The sequence below is a fragment of the Myripristis murdjan genome, chromosome 16, assembly GCF_902150065.1.
Source record: "Myripristis murdjan chromosome 16, fMyrMur1.1, whole genome shotgun sequence".
NCBI classification, from domain to species: Eukaryota; Metazoa; Chordata; class Actinopteri; order Holocentriformes; family Holocentridae; genus Myripristis; species Myripristis murdjan.
In genome coordinates, this window is record NC_043995.1 from 15,930,060 (window position 1) to 15,957,869 (window position 27,810).

At 41.9% G+C, this 27,810-nt stretch overlaps 1 protein-coding gene across 2 annotated transcripts; it reads right to left on the minus strand.

Moving 5' to 3' along the window:
* On the minus strand, window positions 1-27,465 carry znf1035 (zinc finger protein 1035). Of its 2 annotated transcripts, none has more exons than XM_030073297.1 (4): window positions 27,449-27,465; window positions 14,000-14,052; window positions 8,947-9,006; window positions 1-8,832 (listed from the first exon to the last, which is right to left on the minus strand). In XM_030073297.1, the coding sequence occupies exon 4, from the start codon at window positions 8,785-8,787 to the stop codon at window positions 781-783; it is 8,007 nt and encodes a 2,668-aa protein (XP_029929157.1). In that variant the 5' UTR covers window positions 8,788-8,832; window positions 8,947-9,006; window positions 14,000-14,052; window positions 27,449-27,465; the 3' UTR covers window positions 1-780. The 2 variants fall into 2 exon arrangements, with proteins under 2 accessions (XP_029929157.1, XP_029929156.1); XM_030073296.1 differs by lacking the exon at window positions 27,449-27,465 and adding an exon at window positions 24,519-25,117.
* Window positions 27,466-27,810: the final 345 nt, after the last annotated feature.

Below are 27,810 nucleotides of genomic sequence, written 5' to 3' on the forward strand. Positions count from 1 at the left end.
TCAAATTCTGCAGTTGACTTATTTATTTCTTGTATGCTTCAGCTGAATTTTCAGACTAAAGGTAATACCTTAGGTTATGAAAAGTTCATCCAGTTTAAACACTTGAAATATCAATGTACAAGAGACTTCAAATGTCTACATAAAAAAATGAAATCTATGTCTCTTAATTTCACTACAGAACCAAGATTATATAACTGAAAATTTAAACATGTTCCTGTCTTCATTAAATGAAAAATCGAAAAGGAATTTCAGAAAATACAAAATGGTTTAAAATTACCCATTTGATGTATATATTTTACATTTTAAGTGTCAGCAAAATCAACTGCAAACCATTTCAAAATAACTGTCAGCTGAACCCAATACATCAAAAATCTGATCCCTCACCAAAGACACATCTTAAACATTTTAACCAATCATGCTTTGTATTCAGCACAGAGAAAATTTAACAACTTTACACCATTTACACATTTGCAATTTGAGGTCACAGGAGTATTACAACCTACATCACAAAACAAGATTTCTGGCACACTCCAGCTCAAATTTGATTTTTTGTATACAAATGTCTTTTCAAGAACTCAAACTATGTACAGTATTAACAACTGTTTATAAATGAGAATATGCTTAGTTGTAACAACAAATCAAGAACCGCTATTTTTGTAATGGACAAATAATACAAATCAGATTTAGCTAGCGATTAAACGGATCGTTTCAAGTTAGTTAAGTCAGAATATTTATGAGGGAGAGGGGAATGTAAGGTAGAGGGTTTAGTGAAAGCAGCAATTACACAGATGACCCTGCATGAGTCTGCTGATGTTCCTCCAGGAGGTGAGGAAAAGCAAAGGCCTTGTCACATTCTGTGCATTCATACACAACTTGCCCGACGTGACTTTCTTGGTGGTGCCTAAGAAGGGACAACTGCCTGAATGACTTGTAACACATATCACAACGATGCTCTCCAACTTCTCGTTCAGCATGCATTCTCATATGCAAGGACAGATCTTGTGGTGTGTCTAATGTAACGAGGCACTGAGAACATTTAAACTGTTTCTTCTCAGTGTCAATTTTTTGACGATGTCTTCGCTCATGGTCCCTAAGATACCGCCTCAGTGTGAATGTTTTTCCACAAAACTCACATTTGAATGGCTTTTCATGTGGATGCTCTTTATTTTGATGCTCCAAGAGGCCACTTTTAGAGGCGAAACGTTTTGCGCAAACAGGGCAATTATACAAGTCCTCCCCAGTAACATCAACCTCTTCCTCCTCTGCCACTGCCTGACTACAAGGGACAGGGGAATTTCTGTTTGATGGATATTCACTTTCTGCTGCATGCTGGCGACGGGAGCAGTGATGCTGGCGGAAAGCATCGCTTCCCAAAAAGCTTTGGGAGCACTCAGTGCATTCAAATTGTGTAGCTGCAGTCAGATGACAACGCTCATGTTCTTCAAGCTTATTTTTAGAGAGAAACTGCAGTTTGCAAATTTTGCATTCATGGGCATCATCAGAATGCACTGGGAAATGCTTTATCAGTTCGGTGGCATTAGCAAAATTCTCTTGGCATAATGGGCATTTGAAAGCCTTTGTATGCTCTTCTCTGTCATTTTCCACAGTGTCTGCTGCACCATTCTTGTCACCGTGATTCTTTAAATGGTTTAGGAAATGCTGAGAGGAAGAAAAGGTATCGTTGCATTGATTACAGTGATACACACTGAGTTGTTGTTGTTCATGGGTGGCCGTGTGTTTTTTCAGGTGAGATGCATGCAGGAAATGTTTATTACAGTTTGGACATGAATATGGTCGTTCCTTGGCTTCCCTGCAACCATGTTCTGAGAGCTCCTCTGGGTCTTTGAAACGCTCATTACAAATTCCACAGCGATATTTGAGTTCTTTTGCAATTGTCAAGGAGCAGTCAGAAAGAGATGGAGACTTTCTTTGTTCCTCTGGTGAAATTAAAGATGGGAGACAACCACCTGACTCAGCGTGTCTTTTTCGATGCTCAGCTCGACTACTCTTAGAGGAAAATGTGCGATTGCATATGTCACATGGAAAATTGTCTTCACGGTGGGTGGCCATGTGTTCTGCCAGCTGTGAGGGTCCTGTGAAACTGAGGAGGCATTTGGAGCAGCGATATGGACGGCTCTTACCATGCGTATGCTTGTGTTTGCGCAATGCAAAGAGAGAAACAAAGCCCCTGCCACATGTCTGACACTGAAATTCCGATTTATGCATTCGCTGATGCTGTTGCAGTTGGGATGCCTGGAAAAAACATTTACCACACTCTGCACATTCATGTGGCTTTTCACCAAGGTGACATCGTTGGTGATCCTCAAGGCTTTCTGATGTAAGGAATGTCTTGCCACAGACATGGCAGGGGAAGTAGGGTGCTGTGTCTGAGTCACTGTCCTCAGTATGATTATTTTCATCTTTGCTGTCATCACTTTCACTAGTGACACTGACTTGGCTGCTGGATTGTTGTTCAGTGCTCCCTTTTTGCTTCAGAGAGCCATCAATACTGACATGTATCCGACTTTTTTTATGCCTCATCCGATAGTGTCTAACAAGCGATTTTCTCACTGAATAGCTCTTATTACAGAAGCGGCAAGTGTATGCATCATTTGGATGGCTTTCACTGTAATGACTACACAAAGATATCCTTGTCCAAAACCTCTGTTTACATATTTTGCAAGCAAATTGTTTACTCGGGTCATGACTTGCTCTGTGGATTTCAAGCTCAGCTAAGGAGGGGAATAGCTTAAAGCAGTCAGGGCAATAATGTGTCTTTTGAATGCCATGCATTCTCATGTGTTTTTCAAGATTTCCTTGACTGGCACATACCCGCCCACACTTGGAGCATGTATTACGTTTTTTCTCTTGTTCCATTCTTCCATGGTCTTCTAGGTGACTAATGAGCATTAAACCATCTGTGAAGCTCTTGTCACATTCTGAACATTGGTACTGCACAGTTTTCTTTTCTCTAGATAAGTTGCTCTGCTCCTGGTTTCCTCTTGAATTCTGCTTTGGTATGTCTTTACTGGAGATGCTCAGTAAACCCCCCGTGGCAGTTGTTTGGGAATCTTGTTTGAACACTACATCAGAGTCATTAAGCACTACATCCATTTCTGAGATGACTGAATCCAGGTTAGAATTAATCTTAGCAACACTTACAAGTCTTCTACATCTCCTGTAGTGATTACGAAGTAGATTTTTATTCCAGAAGCCTCTCTTGCATCTTTTACAGGTAAAAGGATGCTCTTTTGTATGCACACGCAAATGGCCAGTCAGCCCAGATTTATTTTTAAAGCACATGTTGCAGTTTGGGCAGGAAAAAGGTTTGTCCATCTCATCAAAAGCCTCATCTTGTTCGAACAATAGGTTGCCATCACCACTCAGCTGTTTATCACCCTCTCCCCTGTCGAATGGCTCTTCCTTGATGGTCACTATATTTGACAGGTGCTGCTGTAGAGGAGCAGTGGATGCTGGTGGCTTCAAACCTGTGTCTTGCTTGTGTGCATTTAAAAAATGTTCTTGGAGCTGTGAAAATATCAAGAAACGGGAACTGCAGTATGCACATGAAAATCCCTTGGGTGGACTTGGCTTAGGCTTGGACTGTTGACTGACGACAGATAGGCTTGGTGTGGAAATGCAGCTTTTTCTGTGGCTTTCAAGACTGGCTCTAGAGAAAAACCCTCCACATCGATCACAAAGCACTGGGTCCATTTGCTCATCTCTATGGCTGCACTTTACCGAATGACGTTGCAGATAATCCTTCCGTATAAATCTTTCACCACAATTGTCACAGACATATGGCTTCTCACCTGTGTGCAGGCGGGTGTGCACTCTCAGTTGCCAGCTGTTTCCAAAAAATCGAGGGCAGTAATTGCAGGCATATTTATGCTTTTTGTTAAAATAAGGCTGGATCCTCTGCAGAATTTTACTCCTCACTCCATGAAGTTGCTTTGTCACATTTTCTGTTTGGGGATTAGTTCTAACTGGAAGAGAACCATTTGTTTCAGTGGAGACACTACTGCACTTACAGAGCTGTTTATGGCTTTTCAGAGACTTTTCGTGGGCAAATGATGCATCACAGCCACTGCAGCTAAATGACTTTGCAGCATGGAACATAGTGAAGTGTCGGGACAATTGAGACTGAGACGCGAAGCTTGCTGAACAGATGTTGCACTGAAATATCTGCTGCTTTTCAATAGCAAGTTTATCCAACTTATTTTGCCAACCCTTCCCCACATCATCTAAACTGATTTTGGGTATACAGACTTCCAATCGATGTCTTTTCCCTTTACAGCGAGTCTGATGTACTTTCAGATGATCGTACCTGGAAAAGCAACTGTCACAGGCTTTACAGCGATAAGGCTTGACTTCAGTATGTGTCAAAATGTGGCGTCTCAGGTTTCGAGATTTCATAAAAGTCTTTGTACAGAATTTGCACTTGTATTCACCTTCACCTTCTGCTTGACGCTTCTCTCCTAATTTGATGCAGGATGCATCCAACAATTTTGTTGTAACATCACTCTTGACCTTTGATTGAACTTCTCTGTAAACACCATCACAGAAAGCTTCATGTTGCAAACACATCGACTGGCTGCTATACCTACGGCCACAATGCATACATGCATAAGGTTGCACACCAGTATGGGAAACAAGATGTCTCAAGAGAAGTGACCTGTATTTGAACTTCTGAGGACAGTGAGAGCAGCTGTGTTGGAGCATCTTGGTTTTAGTAGCACTGTTCTGCAGAGGGATTTCATGACCCTTTTGATTATTTTTACCACAACGACCATTAGGAGATGGTAAACCGATGTTGAGCTCTAACGTTCCTTTGCAGTCCCTCGCATGTTGTGTTAACTTTGTATATCCATAGAACTGCCCACATTTTGAGCAGACAACCAGTGTATTTGACTTGTGGCCATTAATGTGTTGTTTCAAGCGGTTTCTCCTGGAAAATAAACGTGGGCAGTAGGGACACTGAGTTGATTTGTTACATTTATCTGTTTGAGTAATGACTACATGTCTGGGTTTGGTAGCTAAACACTTTTCTTGATGAAGTTTAAGGTAAACCTCACGGTAAAATTGTTTCCCACAGTTACTGCATGGAAAAGGTTTGCCTCCAGTGTGTTTATGCATGTGACGAAGTAAATAGCGACGACAACTGAAATTACGTTTGCAGAATGGACACTGTCGTGAGGAGGCCCCGGATATATGTTTCAGACAGTGCTTTCGTAGTGTCTGGGGATCCTGAAAAGTCATTTTGCATAAGGAGCACTGTAGCTGGTTTTCCTCTTGCTGATTTTCCTCCTTGTCTGCTGATTTTGAGGCCTCTTCTGGTTTTAGTGTTGGGCTCTCTTCCATCGTCAATTCTTTCTTTTCCACATGTTTGTGGGTTGCTATGTGTCTCAGTAGATACACAGGGAACCGGAACTGCATTGGACAGTCTGGGCATTGCAGCATCCCCTTTTTAAGATGTGATTTTCTGTGCTGAATCAGTTCCCCAATAGTTGGAAGAATCTTTCTGCAAACAGTACATTGTATCCTTCGCTGGTGAACCATTTTATGAGCACTCAGGTAGGAATGTTTCTTAAACCCTTTGCCACATTCCAAACAGCGGTAAGGTCTTTCACCTCTGTGATTGCGTTCATGCTTCTTCAGAGACCATGAGCTGCTGAAACATCTTCCACAAAAGCGACAGGTGAGGGAAAGGCTGCTACTGGGTTTGTCTGAATTTGATGTATCCTTACACTCTTCAGTCTTTTCACTACTGACATTTGTTTGCTTAGAAATGGGGAAAAAACTTGAATTCTTGTATTTGAACAATTTACCAGTGAGTTTAAACACCTCATGTTTCTTCATATGTCTGTATTTACCAGATGCATGGCAAAAAACTGCTGGACATAGATTGCATTTGTAGCGTGGCACTTTCTGAGGTGCTGTTGAAGCTGGAGGTATTTGTTTTTCCTTTTCATCATTGTCCTTACACTCAGTCTTTTTCTTTGCAAGCCGACTGAGATATTCTTTCAGGCACGTGTTTTTAATATGTCTACGTCTGTTGGATGAAAGAGAGAAGGTAGCACGACACATGGGACATTGATATCTTTTGCCAAGTTTTCCCTTGCCACCAAATGTTAAATCTCTAACACAGTCTCGCAGATGTCGTGCCCTGTTGTAGGAGTACTTGAAAACCCGTGGACAAAAAGGGCAAATGTGTTTTCCTCTTGCTTCTTTGCTTCCATTTTGCAGAGATTGGCTGGCACTTTTGATGCACTGATTAAGCACAACTGCCCCATTCTTCCCCTTGTGTACATTGTATTTGTGCTTTTTGAGTTTCTCTGGAGTTAAGAATCTTTTATGACATAAATGACATGTATTGGTCCTACAGACATCTACAAGCTTCACGTAACATTCAGGTAGGCTGGTGTATGGGCTGTTTGGTACCAAGCCCTTCGGCTTTTCTGTTTCAGTTTTACTGATAGCGGCATCAGAGTTTGTAGCAGAATCAGTAACTCTCCTGCCCTGGCATCGACCGATAACACGCTGGTGTCTGTGCAGGCTGCTACTCTGTGCAAAATACAAGCCACATCCATCACATTTAAATGGTGTTTTGCCTGTGTGAGTCCGCATATGCTTGATATAATGAATTAATTTGGAGAATGTCACCATGCACTTGTTACACTTGTAAGGGCAATGTCTGTGTTTTTTCTTTTTTAAGGTTGAATCCAATGACAGCTGAGAGGCCTCATCAGTTACACCACAGAAATGTTTTTCTACTTGTTCATTACTCATCAAGTAGACATTACAGGTTGGGCAAAATCGGAATTTGTGCAAGGAGTGGCTACAATGATGGTGTTCAATGAGATTATCTACAGTTTCAGTTGTGTGTTGGCAATGGGCACAGTGATATGCCTTGTTTGTTGCACTTCCTGGCTCTAAAGTCTTCAAAATGACAACTGGCTGCAGACGTTTTCTCATTTGTAAAGAGCATTTCAGCTGAGGTGATTGTACCTCCAAATGCTTAATGGTTTCACTTTCATTTCCGGCTACAGATGTTCCTTCAACCTGATTAGTTTTTGAATTTGTTTCATCAGCTTCACAGGGAGAATCTTCTCTTGACAGAGGTTCACCATACAACATACCAAGCACTTCTTCAGATGTATTTAACTCCTGAGATGATATTCCTAAATTTTCAGCACCATCTTCACTAAGCCCTGATGGTTCTATGGCCATATGACTTTGTTGCACCAGCTGTTCCTCATCTGGACAAGGGGATGAATTTGTATCCACTGCTGGACTTGTCCATTCCTTTTCTAGGCAGGGATTTAGGTGGACGCTTGAGTTGTTTGGCTGTACACAGGATATTACTTGACTAGAAACACTTTGCTCTTTATCTTCACCAGTGCAAACAGATTCACAGTTACTTTCCTCAACAGAACCACTACTGATAATGCACTCAGGCCTACTTTTCAAAGGCAGACTATCTTGATCATTGCTTTCCAAACTATGACCGTCATTTTCTTTGGCTGCGGAGCTGGCTGCAGCCGTGGTACATGTGTATTCCTTCGGTTCATGAGTTGCATCTTGAGAATCTAACACCTTGATATCCTCTGAACCTGCAGATTCATGCGTAGATTGTTGTATTTCTTTGACCTGATCATCTTGGTTATCTTTCCTCACATTATTTTGATCATCCACTGGGCTTAGACTTGAATTTTTCTGCTCATCACAAACCATGCTTTTGTTGTGATTTTCTATTGATTCTCTCCTTTCCTTTTCCTTGACTTGACTATTTAAGTCATCTTCTCCAGTACTGCCACAGGAAGCCATGCTATATGAAACAACTACAGTCGTCTCTTGTTTAGGACATAACTGCTTTTCCTCAGGGCCATCTGGTTCCTCCTGTGCTACATCCTCTGTCAAGTTTCCAAGAGCACCTATGGGGGTGTCTGATTGTGTCTCTTGTGTGAAAGGCTGCTCCTCCTCCATATCTACCCCCTGTTGTTGCTGCTGCTCCTCATGACAAACAATAGGTTTAATATTATCCTCAGTACTGTCAGTAGTTGTAGCTATCATATTAGTACCTGAAATATTATCATTTTGTATGCAAGTTTTCACAACTTTCTCTACATTTTCCATCTTGTCCTGTGCACAGTGATCTCCTGTCTCACTCTTTGATAAATTAGCCAAAACTAAAGTAGTTTCCGACATATTAGCACACAGACTTGCCATGGGATATGCCATATTACCAGTAGGAGTCAAAGGTTTTGAATCTGAATTACTTGTCATGAATTTACAAGAGGGCCTTGTTTCATTGACATCTGCCTCTGAGCAACTACTTACATCCGAGTAGTCCTGAAGAAAGGATGAAGTTAGTATTCCACACTCTTGCTTAAGTTCTTGCAGATTTGCTGCAAAAGATGAGGGAAAATGTCCTGATGTAGATAATCCATCTGTGGCTAAATCTGGGATGTTGCTACTTCCATAGCTTGGCAAGCAGTCTTGGGCTACTTGTTGTCCATCAGGTTGCCATGGCATTTCACCATAGTATTTCTGATAAACACAGTCTGTTCTACTAATACCGGGGTTTGAATAAAAGTTTGTGTTGAAGCTTAAGTTTGATGATGGGGCCTCTTGGGAAGCAACGATGTTAGAGAAGTCATGATGTCCGGTGAAGTTCTCTGTATGCTGGGACAGAGTTCCCTGTGATTCTGAAGACCCTCTCAAAGACCTTGGGTCTGATGACAATGGCTGAATGTTATGAAAATATGAATCCCACCCATGAGCCATTCTCTGCAAGACTGAAAGCTGCGGGCTATGTCCCTTCACCCAGTCCTGGGAAGACAAAAAAGGACAGAGTTATAAAATTAAACCACTCCATTTTTGTACCACTGTAAATAAATGTAACAATAACAATGATAATAATAATAATAACAAGAGGACTCTGACCTCCACTTGGTCCTACATGGGCCAGGTCCAAGCTGATACGTCTTGCATCTGAATGGGAACCTGGAATAGTAGGTAGAGGAATTTATAAATTTATTTAGTCATTTCTTTTGCATTTGATACAAGCTAAGAAAATAAGCAAATGTTTCACAAAATATGCAATCAAAATTCTATCTGATTTAATTTGATGATTGTCTTAAGACTGTGCAGTTTTGTCCTACACTCATGTTACACGTGTAATTTGACACAATTTGCAATGACGTTATTATGGCAGCAGTAATAGGTACTCAGACAGTGATATAATGTTTTTTATGGTTACAGAAATTTTTTTTCAAATGTGCAAGCCAACAGAATTCTATTAATACACTACAACTCAGAAATCTGCCACTGCAACCAGTCAGATGGTGTCCACGCATCACAAATAGCAAATATGTGAAAAATGTGTGCTCTCACTTTTGCAGAACATTTGATGCAAAAATAATTTGTAGACCAATATCCTGCAAACAGAAAACTAAGGGTGTTGAGGAGCCTGCCATTTTCATTATATGATCCTCACAATTAAATTAAAATCAACTTCTTCAACTTTCCTCCTCTTGGTTTACAGTGAGATCCACCGCATGATATGTTTCAACTCGACTTGTCTCTACTTGCTTTTGGTACCAGGTACATTTTTGGATTTGGTTTTCCACTGCACATAGTACGCCCTCAGTGTAGTCGTCTGCCATAGCAACATCGTGTGAAATTCATCTTCAACGTTGCACACCATAGAGGATGTCAAAGAGATCTATCTAGCGGAATAAGTCACTGAAGTAGTTGGGAACCTTTGTAGTGGCCAGGCACAGGCCAGGAGTGGATGTCATCCATCTTGAAATGCGATGGATGTTATTGGGTTGTCATGGCTAACATTTCTTCATTGTCACGTGGATGCTGGGAACAGTGCATGTGGAGTGGCAGGTGGGTGGTGGTACCCATTTTTGAAAAGGAGGACTGGAGAGGTTTGGCAAGGCTTGACTGGAGAGGGTTGAGGATCCTCTCAAGGGTGATGGAAACCCAGATTTAGGAGAAACAATTCTGTCCTGGCTACAGAACAGTGGACCAGCTCTTTACCCTAACACTGATATGAGTGGGATCATTGGATGTATTGTATTGCTATTACCCTATGTAGTTTTCTTATTGGTACAATGTCAAAATAATGTATCAGCTCCTAATGCCGGGTTTCCACAACAAAACAGAAACCCTCAAAAAATGAAGCCCATTTAAAAAGGGTTGCTTCTCTGCTTAAAAATAATGTGGTCCTGTTGGCTTCATCTAACTGTGACCTCCAGAATGCTTTAGAGTGATTTGCAGCCGAGTGTGAAGTTAGGATGAGTACCTCCAGGTACAAGGCTATGGTTCTCTGTAGAAAAAAAAGTGATTTTCCTCTTCCGAGCTAAGAGGGAGGTATTGCCTCAAATGAAGGGGTTCAAGTATTTTGGTATCTTGTTCAGAGGCGAGTTTAAAAGGAGCGGAACATTGACAGATGGACTGGGGCAGCAGCTGCAGTCACGAGGTAATTGTGCCTGACTGTCATGATGAAGTGGTAGCTCAATTTACTGGCCGATCTACATTCCAACCTTCACCAGTGGTCAAGCGATCTGGACAGTGAATGAAAGAATGAGACAGTGGACAACGCTTTACGCACAGGGTGAGGAGCTTAGAGTAAAGTCGACGCTCCTCCGTGTTAAAAAGAGCCAGTTGAGGTAGTTTGGACTTGTGGGTAAGATGCTTCTGGGAGTCTCGTTCTTGGCACATCTGACTAGAACTAGACCCTGGGGCAGACCCAGAACACACTTAGGGGACTACATAGAGGCTGGCCTGGGATCACCTTGGGATTCCTCAGAGGCTGGTGGTTATGTTTAAAAAACAAAACGTCCACAAAACTTAGCTGTCCTGCAAAATGCCTGCCTAAAATGCCTTCCTTGCTTATTTCCAAAATAAGGACCTTCTTCATTTTAGTGTTTGTAATTGCTGACTTTTCAGTGTGTAGCTGGATACTCTGCAGTGTAGCTACATGCTGACTTCATGGGACTTGGACATCAGAGTATCATTTACAAAATATGAACAACACAGTTTTTACTAACAACTCAGGAAAATGTATTTCTTCCTTTGTATTCCCCGTCGAGGGAATTTCAGAGTTTCATCTTCTTGACAGCATTAGTTTCTCCCACAGAAACAGTGTGAGTGCCATGTTGTTGCCTTGGTTGGTGACATTTACAAGATGGACATGCCAAAGCCCAACTTCCCATGAAAGCAGCTACCTGTCTCACATCCAGACACACTCTGTCACCATCTGTGTGGCGTTAAACAAAAGTGTATCATAATAAATGCTAAATAAAACTTGTTAGAAACAGTGTGGTTACAAATGATGTGAATCAACAAGAGACAGACAAGGAGAAAGACAAGAATACCCAACCAGCAAATGCAAAATACTGCCATGAACTTCAGACAAGAAATCTCCCTTCTTTTGTCAATTTTTCCCATTATTCCCAAAGGAGTTTTGTTATTTAGAGGAGTTGGTGTCACCTTCGATACACAGGGAAAACACCAACTATCAGGACAGCATTTCACATCAGGAATGTCTTATTATGATACTGTGCAAGCTCGGTTGCAGGCAATGCCACCAGCTGGCTTGATTGAATAAGGTAGCTCTGCACTCCAAGTTTTCTCTGCAACATTCTAAAACTGTTTTGTTTCATCATTGATCTTTTGTGTGAACTGGCTCTATAAGGGAAATGATACAACTCCTGGTCCAGGCCCTTTTCATCTTTCACCTAAGAACACTATGGCAATCTTCTGCCTTGGCTACCCATTTAATTCAAGAATCATTTTTTCATACAAATCTACACTCTTAAGACAGTGTGGGACTTCAAGCCACTTCCCGAAGTAAGCTGATCAACCCTTGTACAGAGATCAAGCACACACATCAAAACGAGAAATTCAGGTGTCAGACATGCAACAACTTGATATAATGTAAAGTCTGCACACTCATATGTATAATGCTTCCAGTAATTAATAAAATGATCATTGTTTCGTGTCACATACTAATCTTCATCAGGAATTAAGATTAATATGGCCTTGTTCAGACTGCAAACAAATCAGATTTGTTTCTCAAATCAGATCATTTGAGATCATTTTTCTGACATTTCTGCTTTATCTGTCAGTCACAGCAGAGAGAGAGGAAAGGCAGGGGAGAGAGGAGATGACATGCAGCAAATGGCCTGAGGTTGGATTTGAACACATGACGCTGCAATCAGGACTCAGGCCTAACAAGTGGCATGCCCTCTTACTGGTGAGCTACCGGGGAGCCCCATTAAATCAGATCTTAAAGACTGACAGTCCACACCGTTACTTGCAAATGTTTAGATCGGATTCGTGTGTCCAGACATCACTGACCTATCTTCATGGGTTGCTATGGTAATGACGTAGGTGTCAGTAAGTACGTATGCTGCTGATGCAGCTTTCCAGTATGGAAGCAAGCAAAATGTCCAGCAGCCTCTCCCCACAGTGCCAGCAGACAATTTATTTCAGCATCTGTCCACAGACTTTCGGTCTCTGTGTTGTCCTCCATATCACTCTGCTAGTAGCAGCATGGATTCTGCTCAGCCGGTGAGCTGCTCTGCTGCACCTGTCACTTGGGATTTTACGTCGCTGTTGTGTGTCGCGTTGTGAGTGATATAATAAGACATTTACAAATCCTATTTGAGTGTCCAGAGCATCCAGACCGAGATGCGTCTTTAGAAATCTGTTTGGAATCTCATTTCAACTCACCTCCAAATGTGGCTTGGATCAGATTTGCAATCACATTTCATGTGTGTGTGTTGTTGTTTTTTTCCTGTCCAGACCTTCTAAAATCAATCTAGATACAATCTGGGTATGCCAAAAAAAGATTTGGCAGCATGAACAAGGCCAGTGTGATCAAAATGTTTATCAGAAATGAAGATCAATACGTGATCAAAAGGATCATTTTATGAAACCGTGGGACCTTTGCACATCTCCGTGTGTAGACTTCATGTTACCTAATGTTACACTAACAGATTGAATCCTGAAAATTTTATTTTGATGACTGAAAGATTTGTACCACACAAACCAACGGGGATCAAAGACATAACAAGTGGGATCACAGACCTGCTGCTTGCAGATGTCACATTACTATGAGGCGCTAGTAAAATCAAACACAGGACAAAATATACTGAAGCTTTAGCAAATTGCTCTGTGCTATGCAGTGGAAGAGATGTAAAACATATTAGGATAAAATCACAGAAGAACAGATGTAGAATCTGGGTTCTACAGACTGTATTCGCTGGGAAATAAAAAAAGCGTAGTATAACCCCTGCCTAGAAACACCTTTCCTTGAGTTTTTCCACCTATCATTAAGTTTGTGCAATCAATTCTTAGCTGGATGCAATAAATGCTCACTGCAGCATGCAGCACACCAGAAGAACACAGCAGCAAACACATCCAATGAGGTGCTCCATCCACAATCATCCTGTCATACTTGCTTCTGCTCTTTTCATGATCTTAAAGGCAGCCAGCCACTCAAAACCGGTTCTGCCTGTCTAGATCATTACAATCATCTCGTCTAGCTGCTCCTTTCCAGATTACACTGGTTCAGTACAAGTCAGCCAGCAGTTGTAGAAAAAACATTTAGCCTATCCTTAACAAATAGTCACATTTGCTGACTATATAGCTCACCCCTACAAATTTTCATACAAGTGTGGAAACACAGAAAACAGGCCATGGCATCATAAACTCATAGAACCTCAAGACACGTAGCAACATTTCTTTATATCACCTGCTCAGTAATTTCCATGTTAGATGTAACATGCAATGTGATGATTTCTTTTTAATGTTGTGTCAGTCTGTATCTGTCTGAAATACTTTCACAATACAAGTGTTAGCTTTGGGTACTAATTATGCACAGTATCTCACAAATCATCACAAAATAGCTAAAATAAATACATTAAAATATATAAATCAATAAAAACAAAAAAGTGCTGGCACCAAATGCCATTTGTACCTGGTGTAGAAAATGTCCACCGTCATCCAAATCTTCACTGTGGTTTTGTGGGCCTGTAAAAGGGAAATAAATATTACTACTAAACATATGTACAAGGGCCCTATGAAATCCCCAAATGCATTTCTGCTAAATAGAAAAATAAGTGCATATTTGTTAACAGGTGACAAAATGTACAATAAATAAATTGACCCTTTATCTGGCTCCTGAATGGTCCCTGACTGACCAATCAGCGCTTTTTCTTCTGCGTAGCCACTCCCCCCTAGTTGGACAATAGAGCCTCCACCTCCATTCACTACAATGGAATTGCTTATTTTTCAGTTGCCTCGTATCAATATTTAATTCATTCAATGATTATTTTAAACTTTGTCTTAGTGAAAAGGAACATCTCGTGACTGGGTTCAACGTGTTTTTTCACTGGAAGAAAAATAGTTTAATCTTTACGAAGCTCCGTGCTGCACCACAGAGAAACCACAACAACAAAACTGTTCCAGAACTTCTTGGCTGCCGAAGGCTATTTCATTCACGTTAAAATGGTTAAAAGGTGTGCTCGGGGTAAACATGGGTAAAACAGTCTTTAGATTGGAGTGATTAAAATCTCCTGTTACAATGAAGGCGCTCTCAGGATGTTTGTTCAAGCTGCTTATTGATAGCATTGCGCACTTTTCCATAGCCAGCTTAGCATTGACACAGGGGTGAACACAGACTGCTGTAATGAAGACTGCCGTAAATCTCTCTTGGTAGATAAAAAGGTCTGCATTTGATCATTAAAAACTCCAATCTGTGCAACAGTGTCTCGCGATAACTGTATTGTCCATACACCTGTTGTTGTTTACATAGATGTACACACTGCCCCATCTTGTCTTACCGGAGTCGGGAGTCGGATGTTTTCTAGGCATATGGAAAGACTACAATTCAAAGATCAGACAAATTTTTTTGTGAAATTCTGGAAAATGACAACAGTGGAAGTTAAAGGTACTGCCAGTGCTGTGTTAATGGTTGCATTAGAGTAAAACAGCATAAAGGCATGTCTTGTCTGCACAACAGAAACTGCAACATTCACTTTTAATTTGATCTGTTCATTTTATGAAAGTCATGGGTGAGAGGGGCTTCTGAGCCACATATGGGCCTGTACTGGCAAGGGACTGCATGCTGACAAAACCTTCTTGTCTGTGTCACGGCTTTGTCCTCCATTTTCAAATTGTCTGAATAAAGGAATAGCCTCTTTGGCATGCCAACTAAACACTTTCTATTCTAATTATAGATTTTCTGTATTCACTGCCTGTTTTGTGGTTGCCTGTGTTAGCTTCATAGAGGTCGGTTATGTGTCAGGATGTTAGGTTTCAAGTGAGCAGTTTAGCAAGATGACTGAGTGCAACCTTGACCATGTAAGGGAGAGGAAGGTGGAACTACCAATACCCTTCAAGCTTCTTGCAAGTCCCAAATACTGCTAACCTTGACATGATTCAGTGTAGCCACCATCAATCACACCCAGCCCACAACAATAGAAATACAGAGGAGGTAACAGTTAGTCTGTCAGACTGTCAAACGAGTATAGTACTGATAAGCAGAAAATTTTACTTAAAAAAATCAAAACACCTCAGTTGAAAAACAGGCCGAACAGGATCTCTCCACCAGGAAACTCAGACAACAGCAGAGAAAATACGACAACCTGAACAAAGCTTCAGTTTTTGATGAATGCTCCCCAAGACAAACCAAGAGTGTCAAAAGGTTTTTCTTGGCTGGAACATGAGCGCAATTTGATACTGAGTGGCAACCTGTACAAAAAAGTGGAATATAGACAGAAAGAGGTGGTCACATACTAAGTGGCACATAAATCTGCCACTTGCTGAACTTATCTGCTATCTTCACTTTGGCAGCACAGTACCCATTAGTCTATTATTTATGTTTTTGCCAGGATTGTTTCAGGACTGCTGTTTGCATTCATGTGCATTCATGTACTCTAAACAGTAGTGAGTATTTGGCCATATTAGCGTGGGTGAGTGGGGTGCAAGAGAAGGCTATAGGCCTACCTATCAACTCTGTTGTTTGATTTAGAAATCCCAGAGCTCATGCTGGCAATGCTGGGACACCTGGAGGTAGGGCTGGCATGTGTCTTGCTTGTGCCCAAGACACGATAATCACCAAAGGTATGTCCAGCAAATTAATAGCTTCCTTTCCACTACTGCGCCATTACAAGCTCGATCTCCGAGCCAGACGGTGTTGGCACAAGCTCAGCCATGTTTGGCATGATAGTGGAAAGTTGGCTATTTATAGGTTAGGGGTTTTCGGCTCACCCTTTAAAGTGAAAGTGAGAACCAACCAAATCGGCATCTTGGGGGTTAGACTAGTTACTGAAATTCTATGGTGGTCCAGAACTGGTCGCAACAAATGCCATTTTTGAACACAAGGGGGCTTACAAGTGTAGGCTACATGGTACCTGAACACCTTGAACCAATGATCTACAATCAACTATGTAGTCAATTCATTAGACCTGATGCCATATGTTGCAGACACATGGGTGAAGAGAAGGACTGTGCTGCCAAATGATCACCATCTGGTGGTGAGCTGAAACAGTGAGGGAAGCTGTTGAAGAGACCTGGTACACTCATATAGTGAGGGTTTGTTGGTAATCTGTCTAAGGACTGTTTCAGCTGATATTGATTCTCACCTTAGAATGAACTTCTCATGTAAACAACTGAAGGTAGGTGATAATGAGTCAGAATGGATCCTGTACAAAACTTTAATTTGGAAACAGTTGCAACAAGCTGCAGCTATACTGTTGCCTGAACTTCTCATGGAGGCAACCCATTTCTGCTGGTGGAAACCGGCAGTGAGTAAAGCTGATAAACTAAAGAGGGTTTTCTGAACCAGTTTGGTACAAGTGACTCTGGAATCAGCAGAGAGGTACTGACACTATGGAGAATGACTTTCAGACAGTCTCAGCAGATTGACTGGTCAGATCAGAGGTCATGCATTATTTCCCCACTCTCACATTACTGTCAGACCTTCTTCATTCTACATCTTTATTCATTATCTAAAGTGGTGGGCCAAAACAAAATATGGAGGATAGCAGCAACATCAGCAAGACAGGAGGTTGTAAATTGAATAGATATGAGAAGATGCTTCAGTCCAAGCCCTTCTTGAAGGCTGACAGGCTGCCACCATACCACTGTTACCACAGGAAACAACTCAAGGAATTAATGCCCCCACCACTATTTCCTTAATTAAGACGATGGACAGACATGTCAATGACATGGTTTGTTGTTCAGCAAGAGACAACACTGATATCTGTTCAGATTGATATCAGATATGAACAAAGATGAATGTTCAGGCCATGAACAAAGATGAACGTGAACAGTGAAGGCAAAAAAAAAAAAAAAAAAAAAAAAAAATCAGAATTGGGTCTTCTTCAGCTAGATTCAAGAGTCAGAGTAGTTCCAATCCAGTTCTGAAACAGTGGACATGCTTTTTATCCTCTCACGGATAATCAGGGGGTCATGGAAATTTGCTAATCCTGTTTACATGTACTGGATTTGGAAAGACTAATGACCACGTTCCGTGACGCATACAGAAGGCCTTGTCACCTCTTGGATATTCATGACAGGATCTCACAGCACAGCCAAGGTGTGGAGTGTCCAATTCAGTGATGTTATAGGATTGAATCTCTGCTTTGGGTTGATGAAAAAAGGCTATTTTATTTTAACGTTTTTTTATTTATTTTAATCTTAACTAGCATCATTTTATAAATTTGAATGTACAACATACCAAGTTACAATTGCCTGTGATTTTTAAAATTATGATTACGCTACCTTATTGCCTGAATAAAATCTGGCTGGGTCAAAAAAAAAAAAAACAACAACAAAAAAAAAACATGGATGAAGTGGTGAATATCAGATTGCTGACTACATATTAGTGAAAACCAATTATAAAGGAGGAATTCATTGTAGAACAACACTCTCAGTGGTTTTGCTGCTTAGCCAAACTGAAATGACAAATAACTTTCTCTTAATTGGAAAATGGAGCTGTATGTGACGGTGGGTACAGGTTGGGTTGTGGATCTTGCATTAACCGGACAGGTCCAGAATTAATTTAGAGAAAATTACAGGTGGTGGGTCAAATGCAGTACTGACCTTTGCGGGTTTAGGACAGATACAAGTTTGAAAAAATGGACCCATGCAGGACTCTGCTTCCAGGTCTGAGGCCATGGTTTTCTCCTGTAAAAATGGTACATTTACCTTCACTCACGCTTGATGATTCTGAGACTGACCATCAGTAAGCTGCATTGGCTGCAGTAAGGCAGGCATTACACTGTGTACCGTGGTGGCTGAAAAGGAGCTGAGTCACAAAGCAAATCTCTGTATGAAGTTGTCTGTCTTCAGTCCAACCTTTACTTTTGGCCTGAAGATTTGGGTAAGAGAGAATGACATTGTGGATATATGGATACACTCAGCCAAGATAAGATTCCTCTAGAGTGGCTGGCCTCATGCTGCTTAACAGTGTGAGTTCAGCAATTAAAGAGGACCTTGGTGTCCAACCCACTGCTCCTTTACACTGAAAGGACACAGTTCCAGGTGCATTCATTAGTGATTTAGTAGGAGGAGCCATCAGGGTAGACCCAGGACCTGCTGGAGGGATTACAAGTCCCTGATCATCTGAGTGCTTGGGAATGCCCCATGAAAAGCTGGAGGAAGATGCTAAGAACCTGGGCTGCTCAGCCTGCCTTGTTGCTGCTGCAGACCTCACCCAGATAAGCAACTAGAAAATGGATAGATGGAAACACTTAATTTTACTCCCCATTTTCCTTGGAAACTGCCTCTGAACAACAAGCCTATGCACATAAGATATAAACATCAAGATTCGATTTACTGAAGACTTGCAGAATTGTCCCAAGATATCAGCCTTTAAAACCAGGAAGAGATAACATTTATGCCTTATCACCATACTGCAATCCTATTCAAAATCCTAGACAATACCTATACCACAACACCGATATAATATTGATATATTGCCCAGTTTGGTCTTGTGCATTCTACGCCAGGGTTGAGATCAAGATTGACCATAGTCATTTAAGTGACTGATGGGTTAGTCATGAAGCTTCCTTTAATCAAGGGCTCACATCATTCCAGATGGAGGGAAAGAGCAAGCTGCTGACCTAGTTCTATTACAAGACATTAGTTTCCATGGCTAGCCTGTTAGCCGGTCCCATTAATGCCCTACCATGGTCAATGAGTAATTCTCATAAAATTCCAGATTCCACTGTCTGCATTGTAGTGAGCGGCTTTAAAAAGAATATGACAACCCCATCAGAACATGACCTCAGTTTTGACAGACTCTTCAAATGCACCTGCTGTTCTCCACTAGTCTCAGCAAATGGTGGAAACAATGTTAGCTCGGTAACACACACACACACACACACACACAGACACACACACATGCAGGCTCTGGAATGTGGACTCACACAGGCAGAGGCACAGGCACAGGTCTGCATAGCCTGTGTGTGTGTCTGTGTGTGTATGCGTTGTGCTTGCATCCCAAGACCTAAATTTGCACTTTTATTGTGATTATGTTTACATTAAATACAGGTACAGGGCTCCAGACAGTTGCTGTTTAACTGAAGAACTCATTGTCCCCTCAGCACACTGAGCCATTCAGGAGTTAAACAAGGGCACCCAAACGTCCAGTTAAGTTTTGTTTTCAACCCAGTTTGCAGGAAGGTCTGTGACTTGAGTGGGCAAGTAAAGTACTTTTTAATCTAATTCACTGTGTACATGAAAATGACGAAAATGGATGATCTCTCCATAAATTCCAAGTTTGTGTAAGTGGTAGGCAGCAGTTTTTCATGTCTTTTCAACATGTTTGGGACTGAACTGAAAGGTGAACTAGCTGAGTCGCTCTGTTTTGAATCAGCCTCCTTCAATGAATCAATCTGTCAATCAGTCAGTGAATTAATCATTTTGGTGAATGGACTGAAATGAATTGAATCAATCAAATGAAAGACAGTCCCCACTTTGCCAAACAAATGCCATCAGAGGAGGAGAGTGGAGCGTGAATGTGGACTGGTGGTTACACGGGAATCCTCTCTCTATCTATAGATCGATTGGGTTCTCTCTCTCTCTCTACCAGTCTGCCATTAATTCGTTCAGAAGAAGTGAATGTTAGCAAAGTGCTTCCATCTAATAATCCTGGAAGGTCTTGACTCATCTGGGAGGTCCTCACCCATCTCACTAGCAGAGGTCACTGAGGAAGTTGGGAAACTCTGCACTAGCAAGGCACCAGCAGTGGATGAGATCTGCCTTGAAATGCTTAAGGTTCTGGATGTTGTTGGGCTGTAAGGGCTAATGTGTCTCTGCAACACATATCTGTGGAGTGGCAGATGAGGTGGTGGTCCTCATTTTGGTCCTCATCTGTAGAGTATGCTCCAACTATCGGGGTGTCACACTGCTCAGCCTCCCCAGGAAAGCTTACTCCAGGGCACTGGAAAGGAGACTCTAACCAGCTGCAGGACTGTGGATTCAGGAGGAACAATGCAGATTCCATCCTGGCCCTGGAACAGTGGACCAGGGTAGGGTGCCCACTGAGAGGTACTGAGGGAGTTTGGAGTGCCAAGTTCACTGCTGTGAGCCATTCTGTCCCCGATTCCACCAGGGATGTTCCTTATCAATTCTGTTTGAGATTTTCATGGACAGGATTTCAAGGTGCAGTTAAGGTGTGGAGAGTGTCTGGTATGGCGACATCAGGATCGCATGCCTGATCTCTGCACATGATGTGATTATGCTGGCCAGATCAAGCTGGGACCTTCAGCAGGTGTTGGGGCAGTTTCCAGCCAAGTGTGAAGCGGTCGGGATGAGGATAAGCAAAGTTCAATGTTACTGCCTCAAGTAGAGGAGTTCGACTATCTTGTGGTCTTGCTCACAAGTGAGTTTAAAATGGGGTGGGAGATTGACAGGCCACTTGAGGAGGTGGCACCGATCATGTGTTCGTTGTACCGATTTATCATGAAGTAGTAGTTGAGCCAGAAGGCAAGGCTCTCAATTTAAATTTGGTCAATCTTTGTTGCAACCTGCACCTATGGTCACAAGCTTTGGGTAGTAACCAAAAGCCGAAAGAATGAGATGGCACATACAAGCTGCAGAAATGATGAGGAGTTCAGATATCCGCAAAGAGGTTGGAGTAGAGGTGCTGCTACTACACAAAGACAGGAGCCAGCTGAGGTGGTTCATGCATCTAAGTAAGATGCCTCCTGGTCGCCTCTCTGTGGACATGTTCCAGGCACAAACAACAGAGAAGAGACTTTGGGGCAGACCCAAGACATGCTGAGGGGATTTTGTATCCCTGCTGGAGGATGGTGGATGTTGTCAGGGATAGGACTGCCTGGGCTGACCTCAGCCTGCTACCACACAACCCTGTCCTGGATAAGTGCCTAAAAAGACTGGATGGACAGAAATGGCCAGTCGTAAGTCGAAAGTATACCACTTCCTCCAAAGATAGTCTGACCAATGAACTGATTCCTGCCTGGTATTGGAAAAGTCAAACATTATATCTGAGCTCAGTGATGTTAGCAAAGTTGCCTTAACCAGTGACAGCTGGACTTAGCATGGACTTGGCATAGAATACGACTAAAACTGTTAAAACTAAGATAAAAATGTATAGCAAATCTCATATCCTATGCATTATCAAATCTCCGCGTGATTTTCTTGTGTCATAGATCTGCCTCAACATCCTTTCTTGACATGAGAACTCACTGTAATTCTCTCTGCTTGATCATACAAATGTCATGTTGTCGGCTGATAAAGCTGTCAAGAAAGCCAATTTTTTTTTTTTTTTTATTACATTTTAATCCATATGGCTAGTGCCTCAGAACAACAAGGTGCATGTTTGTTCCTTTTCCTTGACTCGTACATAACCAATTCAAAGGGTAGCCATGGATGCTACTTCATGCTTTCTTCATGTGGCCATACTACGGGTGCATTTGTTTTGCAATTCAGGGTAAAACAGCATACAGCTCTCTTACCTATCTTGTCACTGCAAATCTGCACTGACATTTAGGAAAATGAACAGATATAAAACAATTGCAGCAGTACCAAAATTACAATGGTTACATTTTGTAGTAATCCGTTGTTCACATGCATACCAAACCATGAAGGGAATAGAGTAGTGGGATAGTGGTGTAACCAAACTACATTTCATTACACCACTACCCCAAGGCTTTTTGGAGCACTAAATTTCATGGAAACCAAAATGTCCTGTTGATTAAAGCCTTGGATACACTGTACAATAGTGATGCACCGATCGGCTCTGATGTTATCTGAATCCACATGTACACATAAATTATCCACCTACCACCCACCCAAATTAATAATTTTCTCCAATTTAGAGGTTAGTATCCGCATGGACATTTCAATCCACCACCCCACGGATACCTGCAGTGAGTGTATCACTTAGGGCTGGCTGATATAGACAAAAGCATGACTATCTGTGCTTTCATAAAATATCTTCACATAGACATTTTTGATAAACCCTTAGTAATGTGGATATTATGACCAAGCAAATAGAGGTATATAACAGAACTAAAAGAGTCTAATAAGATCTGTAAATGGCATCTCATTACTGTAATGCAGTCTTAAGACGAGAAAGAGACGACATTTATGCCATATCGTATTATGATATCCAAAATCCCACACAATGACAAGTCTTGTATCACGATCTCAACATAATATTGATATATTACCCAGTCCTACTACCGCACAACTTTTGAAATCATAACAGATTATAAAGGACATGGAATATTACACTGTCCAACAGGATTCTGTAGATTGTGATTTGATGACTGAAAAACTGGAATCACACATGTTTGAGATAAGATTTGTCACCTGCAACTGAACTGAACTGAACTGAACTGCTCACACCAAACTGACACTTGAATAGAAGCTTTACCATTATATTATATTGGTTACCATGACATGCTGGTAAAATAGAGGAAAAATAAAATACAGGTTTTGTTAGTTATTGTAAATTTAGTAGGTCCAAGTTATTCGCTAAAATAAAATACGCCGACCTGTCATCCCATACTAGAGTGCAGATTGGGCGCTCCTTTTTTTTTTTTTAGGTTGACCTGTTGGGTCCTGATGAGCCCTGATGGGCTCGGGTTGGGCATCCACACTCTAGCCCATAACAGAGCAATTAAGTGGGAGCTGAAAAGACTACAGTAACAGTGTGATATTATAAGTGGCTCATAATGTTATTCGCAAATTCACAGTGAGCCCATTCTCAGTTTTCACTGGCTGTTTACAGGATCAGATTTCAGATTAGTCTCTTCTCAGTATACACTAGCCAATAACATCCAGATTTAGACGGTGTATATCAAACACATTTAATAGAACTGTGGCAGCTCTGACTTTAGCAGAGAAGAGTCTGTATCCCCAGTACACTTCTCCATACTCTCTACTGACTGGACTTGGAGTTTGCCAACTACTCCTGACTTAGCCTGACTGTCAGTCTGACCTTTAATTGGAGAAAAAGTTGTGTAATATAAGACAACAGACAACAGATTATCAGGGACTCCACCATACCAAGTGCTGTTTGACTTGTTAGTTGAGAAAACAGTTTGAACTGTACATAATGTATAATTAAATAAAACTCTAAAAAAGCATGTTTATATTTTCAAATCAAACTCATAACCTCCTTAGTGAAGGTTATTTAAATTAGGAGTGAATAAATAAATAGGTGTGATACATTGCTTCTGTCTGCTCAATACATTTGTTAAGGCAACAACAATATGGCATGTGCTGCACTAAACCGGCAGTGTTTTTTTTTTGTTCTATTTTATAGCCATGTTTACACAAACTTTTTTTTTGTTTTTGTTTTTTGTTTTGTTAAATAAACAAAACATTACTGAGTTATGCTCATAACCTGGAATGCATACCTCTGTGCCAAACGTAACAAGTGGGCACAAAGTGAAATCACACATGTAGTTTGCCTGTTTCTCCATCACCACCTTGCAGTACCCTCAGCATCAATCCCTCAGTGTAATGAGTAGTATGGCATTTTCACATAGAAATGAAATGTGCAAAATTAATGTTGATGTTTTCCCTGTTTACCACATGTCACATTAAATATGCAACTTCTTTCTGGTGGAGAGCCCTTTTAATGAATTGCACTGGAGCTTGCCATGCAGGATTAGACACTGTGGCCAAACTTCATTTATAAATCAACAGGGCAGCCACAGTCCTGGGACACTGGTAGGGCTACACGACTGACACTTGCTTCTCACCAAAATAATGCACGAGAAACGTAAGCTTTTATGCGGGGAAATTATAAGGGGAGGAAAGCGCATTTTGAAATCACCCCGCGCTGTAATGTTTATCACGATAGGGTCGATAACTAAAGCTGGGGTAGCCGACTGCCAGTGAGCAGCGTAGTGCATCTGATTGTGTTGTTATGAGCTAGGTTTAGCCTGACGGACCTTAACACCTTACCAGTGTACACACGCAGACACACGCATAAAGAAACAGTGGCTCACCTAGGACGCACAGATCCGCTGCGGTGTTGTGGTTTATGTCTCCGCTATCATATTAGATACTCCAACGCTGACGATGCTGGACGTTTTTCAATAAGCTAACTAGCACAGCACAGCTAGCACACGTCTAGCTAGCCTTGACAAGTATGGCTTCTCACCGACGAGTCCAACCAGACCCCTGACGGGATGGCGCTGTGCTGTCCTAGCGTGGTTCACGGTAAATACGGGCATCCCCTGTGGGTCGAAGGCGACATGGCCGGTGCTGTAGTTACTCCTGTGGCTTATCACAAAGCCACGCAATTTGTTTCTCAGCCGGGCTGTGAGAGCAGTATACAGCCGAGGCGATAGTTCTCACTTCCGACTACTTCCGTCTTCACTGCGATACCGTTAGGCAAACCGGACTGCCTCCTTTTGTCTGGGACACGGTGCAAGGGTCTCACATTCAGACCAATACTCCTTTCTCCCCCTCTCCCTCTCTAACTCCCTCTCTCTGTCAGGGGCTTATTTAATTTAGACCAAACAGCGTAAGGTCTTGGTAAACCTCGGATAGTGGCGTGACACGCAGATCCACGTCCCTAATACTTGTCTTTGCGTATTTTCCATTATGTGCCTTTTTTGCTTGCATTACACCATTGCAGCATCTCAGCCAATAACAAAGGACAGGATCCTTGAAAGAGCCCGCCCCTCCGCGCTCTATGGCTGTCAGCGCCAGTGTGGCTCAGTGTGGCTGGTATCACGACTCCTTCCGGGAGACAGCGCGCTGGTTCCCTCTGTGCTGCTGCTGCTGCTGCTGCTGCTGCTCCGCCTGGTGCAATGGCTGCCGGGCTGTGCTGCATGCACAGGCAGAAGCTGTGCTGAATCACCTCAGTGCAAAGGAGTGGGGGCTTCAGGGCTACCGTGTGCAGTGTCTGCACAAGTTGGTTGATGTTGGCAAAAGAAAAAAATGAAAGCATACTCAGAAAGTCCATCATGTATGACTGCTGGAGGAGATGCTCCCTGGTTGGTGCTCAAGGGTTAATGATTTGCACAACCACCATTTTGGGAGCAAGGAACAGGAACCTTACAAGATGGCGCCACAATTTCTGCACATGTGCTGAGAGGGGGTTTACTAAGGACCTCTTCTGAAAAAAGCACATGTTGTAGGAAATGTTAAAATATAATTTAAAAAAAAATGTTGGATGAATTGTGACCTTATGAGTTCAAGGTATCGCGATACCTTTTGCCTTTTTTGAGTTGGTCCATTACTCTAATGCCTTATTTACTCAGTATTTACTTCAAAATGATAAGTTTTGTTGGCTTTTGACCTCTAGGTCCTTGGATTTATTAGAATGAGGACAAGAGGCGTTGTCAAAATTGTGCAAATTAACACTGAATACCTTAAAGACCAAGTAAGAGTTAATGAACCACGTACATTTTACCTGTCATCCAGAAGATCAAAAAAAAAAAAAAAAAAAAAAACCTTAGGCACAAGCAGAGATGTTGCACGGCATATTGCAGCGTCTCTCTCAAAGGAGTAAATCAATTTTGCAGTGCGCTGCGCAGACATTAGACGGGTCCAGAAAATCATCTGACACCACACTCAATGCTCCAGCCAGTAAATTACAAAGTTGTGTTCATAAATATTGCTTTCCATCTGTGTTACTTTGTGGTCAATCCAGGCTGCTTTTAAATTGCCATTTTCTTACCTACAGAAATGTCAGACCTCTAAACCCAAGGACTAAAATCAAGATCACCTATTAGCTGCACAGTGGGCTTTTCACTCAAAGAAAAGGTCATAACACTTGGCAGGGCCTTTATGCATGAGATGGCAACTACATGCAAGGCTTTGAGCTGGGGAATAGAAAAAACACACTTTCTTTCCTCCTAGATTTGTGACACCCCCCCACCCCACTTCATTTTACCCTGTGACACTGTCCTTGAGCTCCAACTGTGGTTGCACTGGGCCTACCAGTTACCAGATATGATGTCTGTATGTAACCCTCCCATCATCATCAGGTATTCCAGCATGTCATCAAAAAAGGCATAAAAAGTCAACTACTCTTCAAAATGTAACAACCAGTTACTTGGAGTAAGTGCAAAAGGAGGTTTCAGGTGGTGAAGTACTCAGTTGCACAACAGTCATACTCATGGGGCTCCCTGGTGGCTCAGATGGTAGAGTGCATACCACTTGTCAAGGCTGAGTCCTTACCGCAGTGGCCCGGGCTTGAATCCGAGTCCAGGCCATTTGTTGCATGTCAACCCTTCTCTCTCCCCTGCCTTTCCTGTCTCTCTAATGTCACTATCAAACGAAGCAGAAATGCCAAACAAAAAAACAATCACAGTCCTGTTTCACAATAGTCACAACAATCTGAGCCTGTCCTGGTACTACAAGTAAATAATGTGGTCTTGCCAACTTGGTTACTGTGATATGTACTTTCTGTAATATTTTTGAGTGTTAAAACTTAGTTGCCAATTAGCTGAGTTGTCCTCTAGAACCTCTATCTGCCCTCCCTATCATACGATGCTTGGACAATCCTTCAGTGACTCGGCTAGTGCTGCCCTAGCACTGAAACCTAGCAGTGGTACTCGGAGTGCACAACAGAATTTAGGTGCGGTGCAAAAACTGGACAAATCTCTGCTTTTGACTGGAACTTTCCAGGGTAAGTGGCCCCTTCCAGTGTCCAGTGACTGAGACATAGAAGTAGAATTGCATAGAATTTGCATATGCCTTTGGTTCATAGCAAATATGTGCATTTAAGGGTGGTTCCTGTGGGTTTCTACAACTGTTGCCAAGATAACACTTTTAAGCTATGCATTCATTGATGACACCACATTGGCAGGGGAGTTTGTTCAGATCTGTGAAGAGATCCAGGCTTACCTGATACACTCCTAATGTAACATGCTCTTTTGTCATCGTGCTGTAAGAAATTGGATAAAAGAAGCCAGGAAATTACCTTTACTCCTTTTCCGCAGGGGCCGGTGCTGGCCCTCATCCAGTAGTTGGTCGGTGCTGAGTTCGATCCTCTAAGGACCGCCCTTTCCACCAGTTCAGGAGCTGTTTGGGCACCGAATGAACTATATGATGACATGAGGTCACAAATGGGGGCATTCTCAACAGAAGTAGTGGACAACTGGAAATCAGTGGCACCAGCAAATATCATTAATTAAGGTCTGTTCCATTTAGGTTTACTAAGGTTTTTCCAGTAATTAATGTCATTAGTAACACCTGTGTTTTCCCTGCTATTTCATGTCAAAATAGCAGCTATAAAAATGTCTATCATAATCAGTGCCAGCTGGATGACTTAAAAATGTTGCC

Bases quoted from the DNA above. Each gene is read 5' to 3' on its own strand.
- znf1035 (XM_030073297.1), bottom strand. From the start codon at position 8,787: ATGGCTCATGGGTGGGATTCATATTTTCATAACATTCAGCCATTGTCA.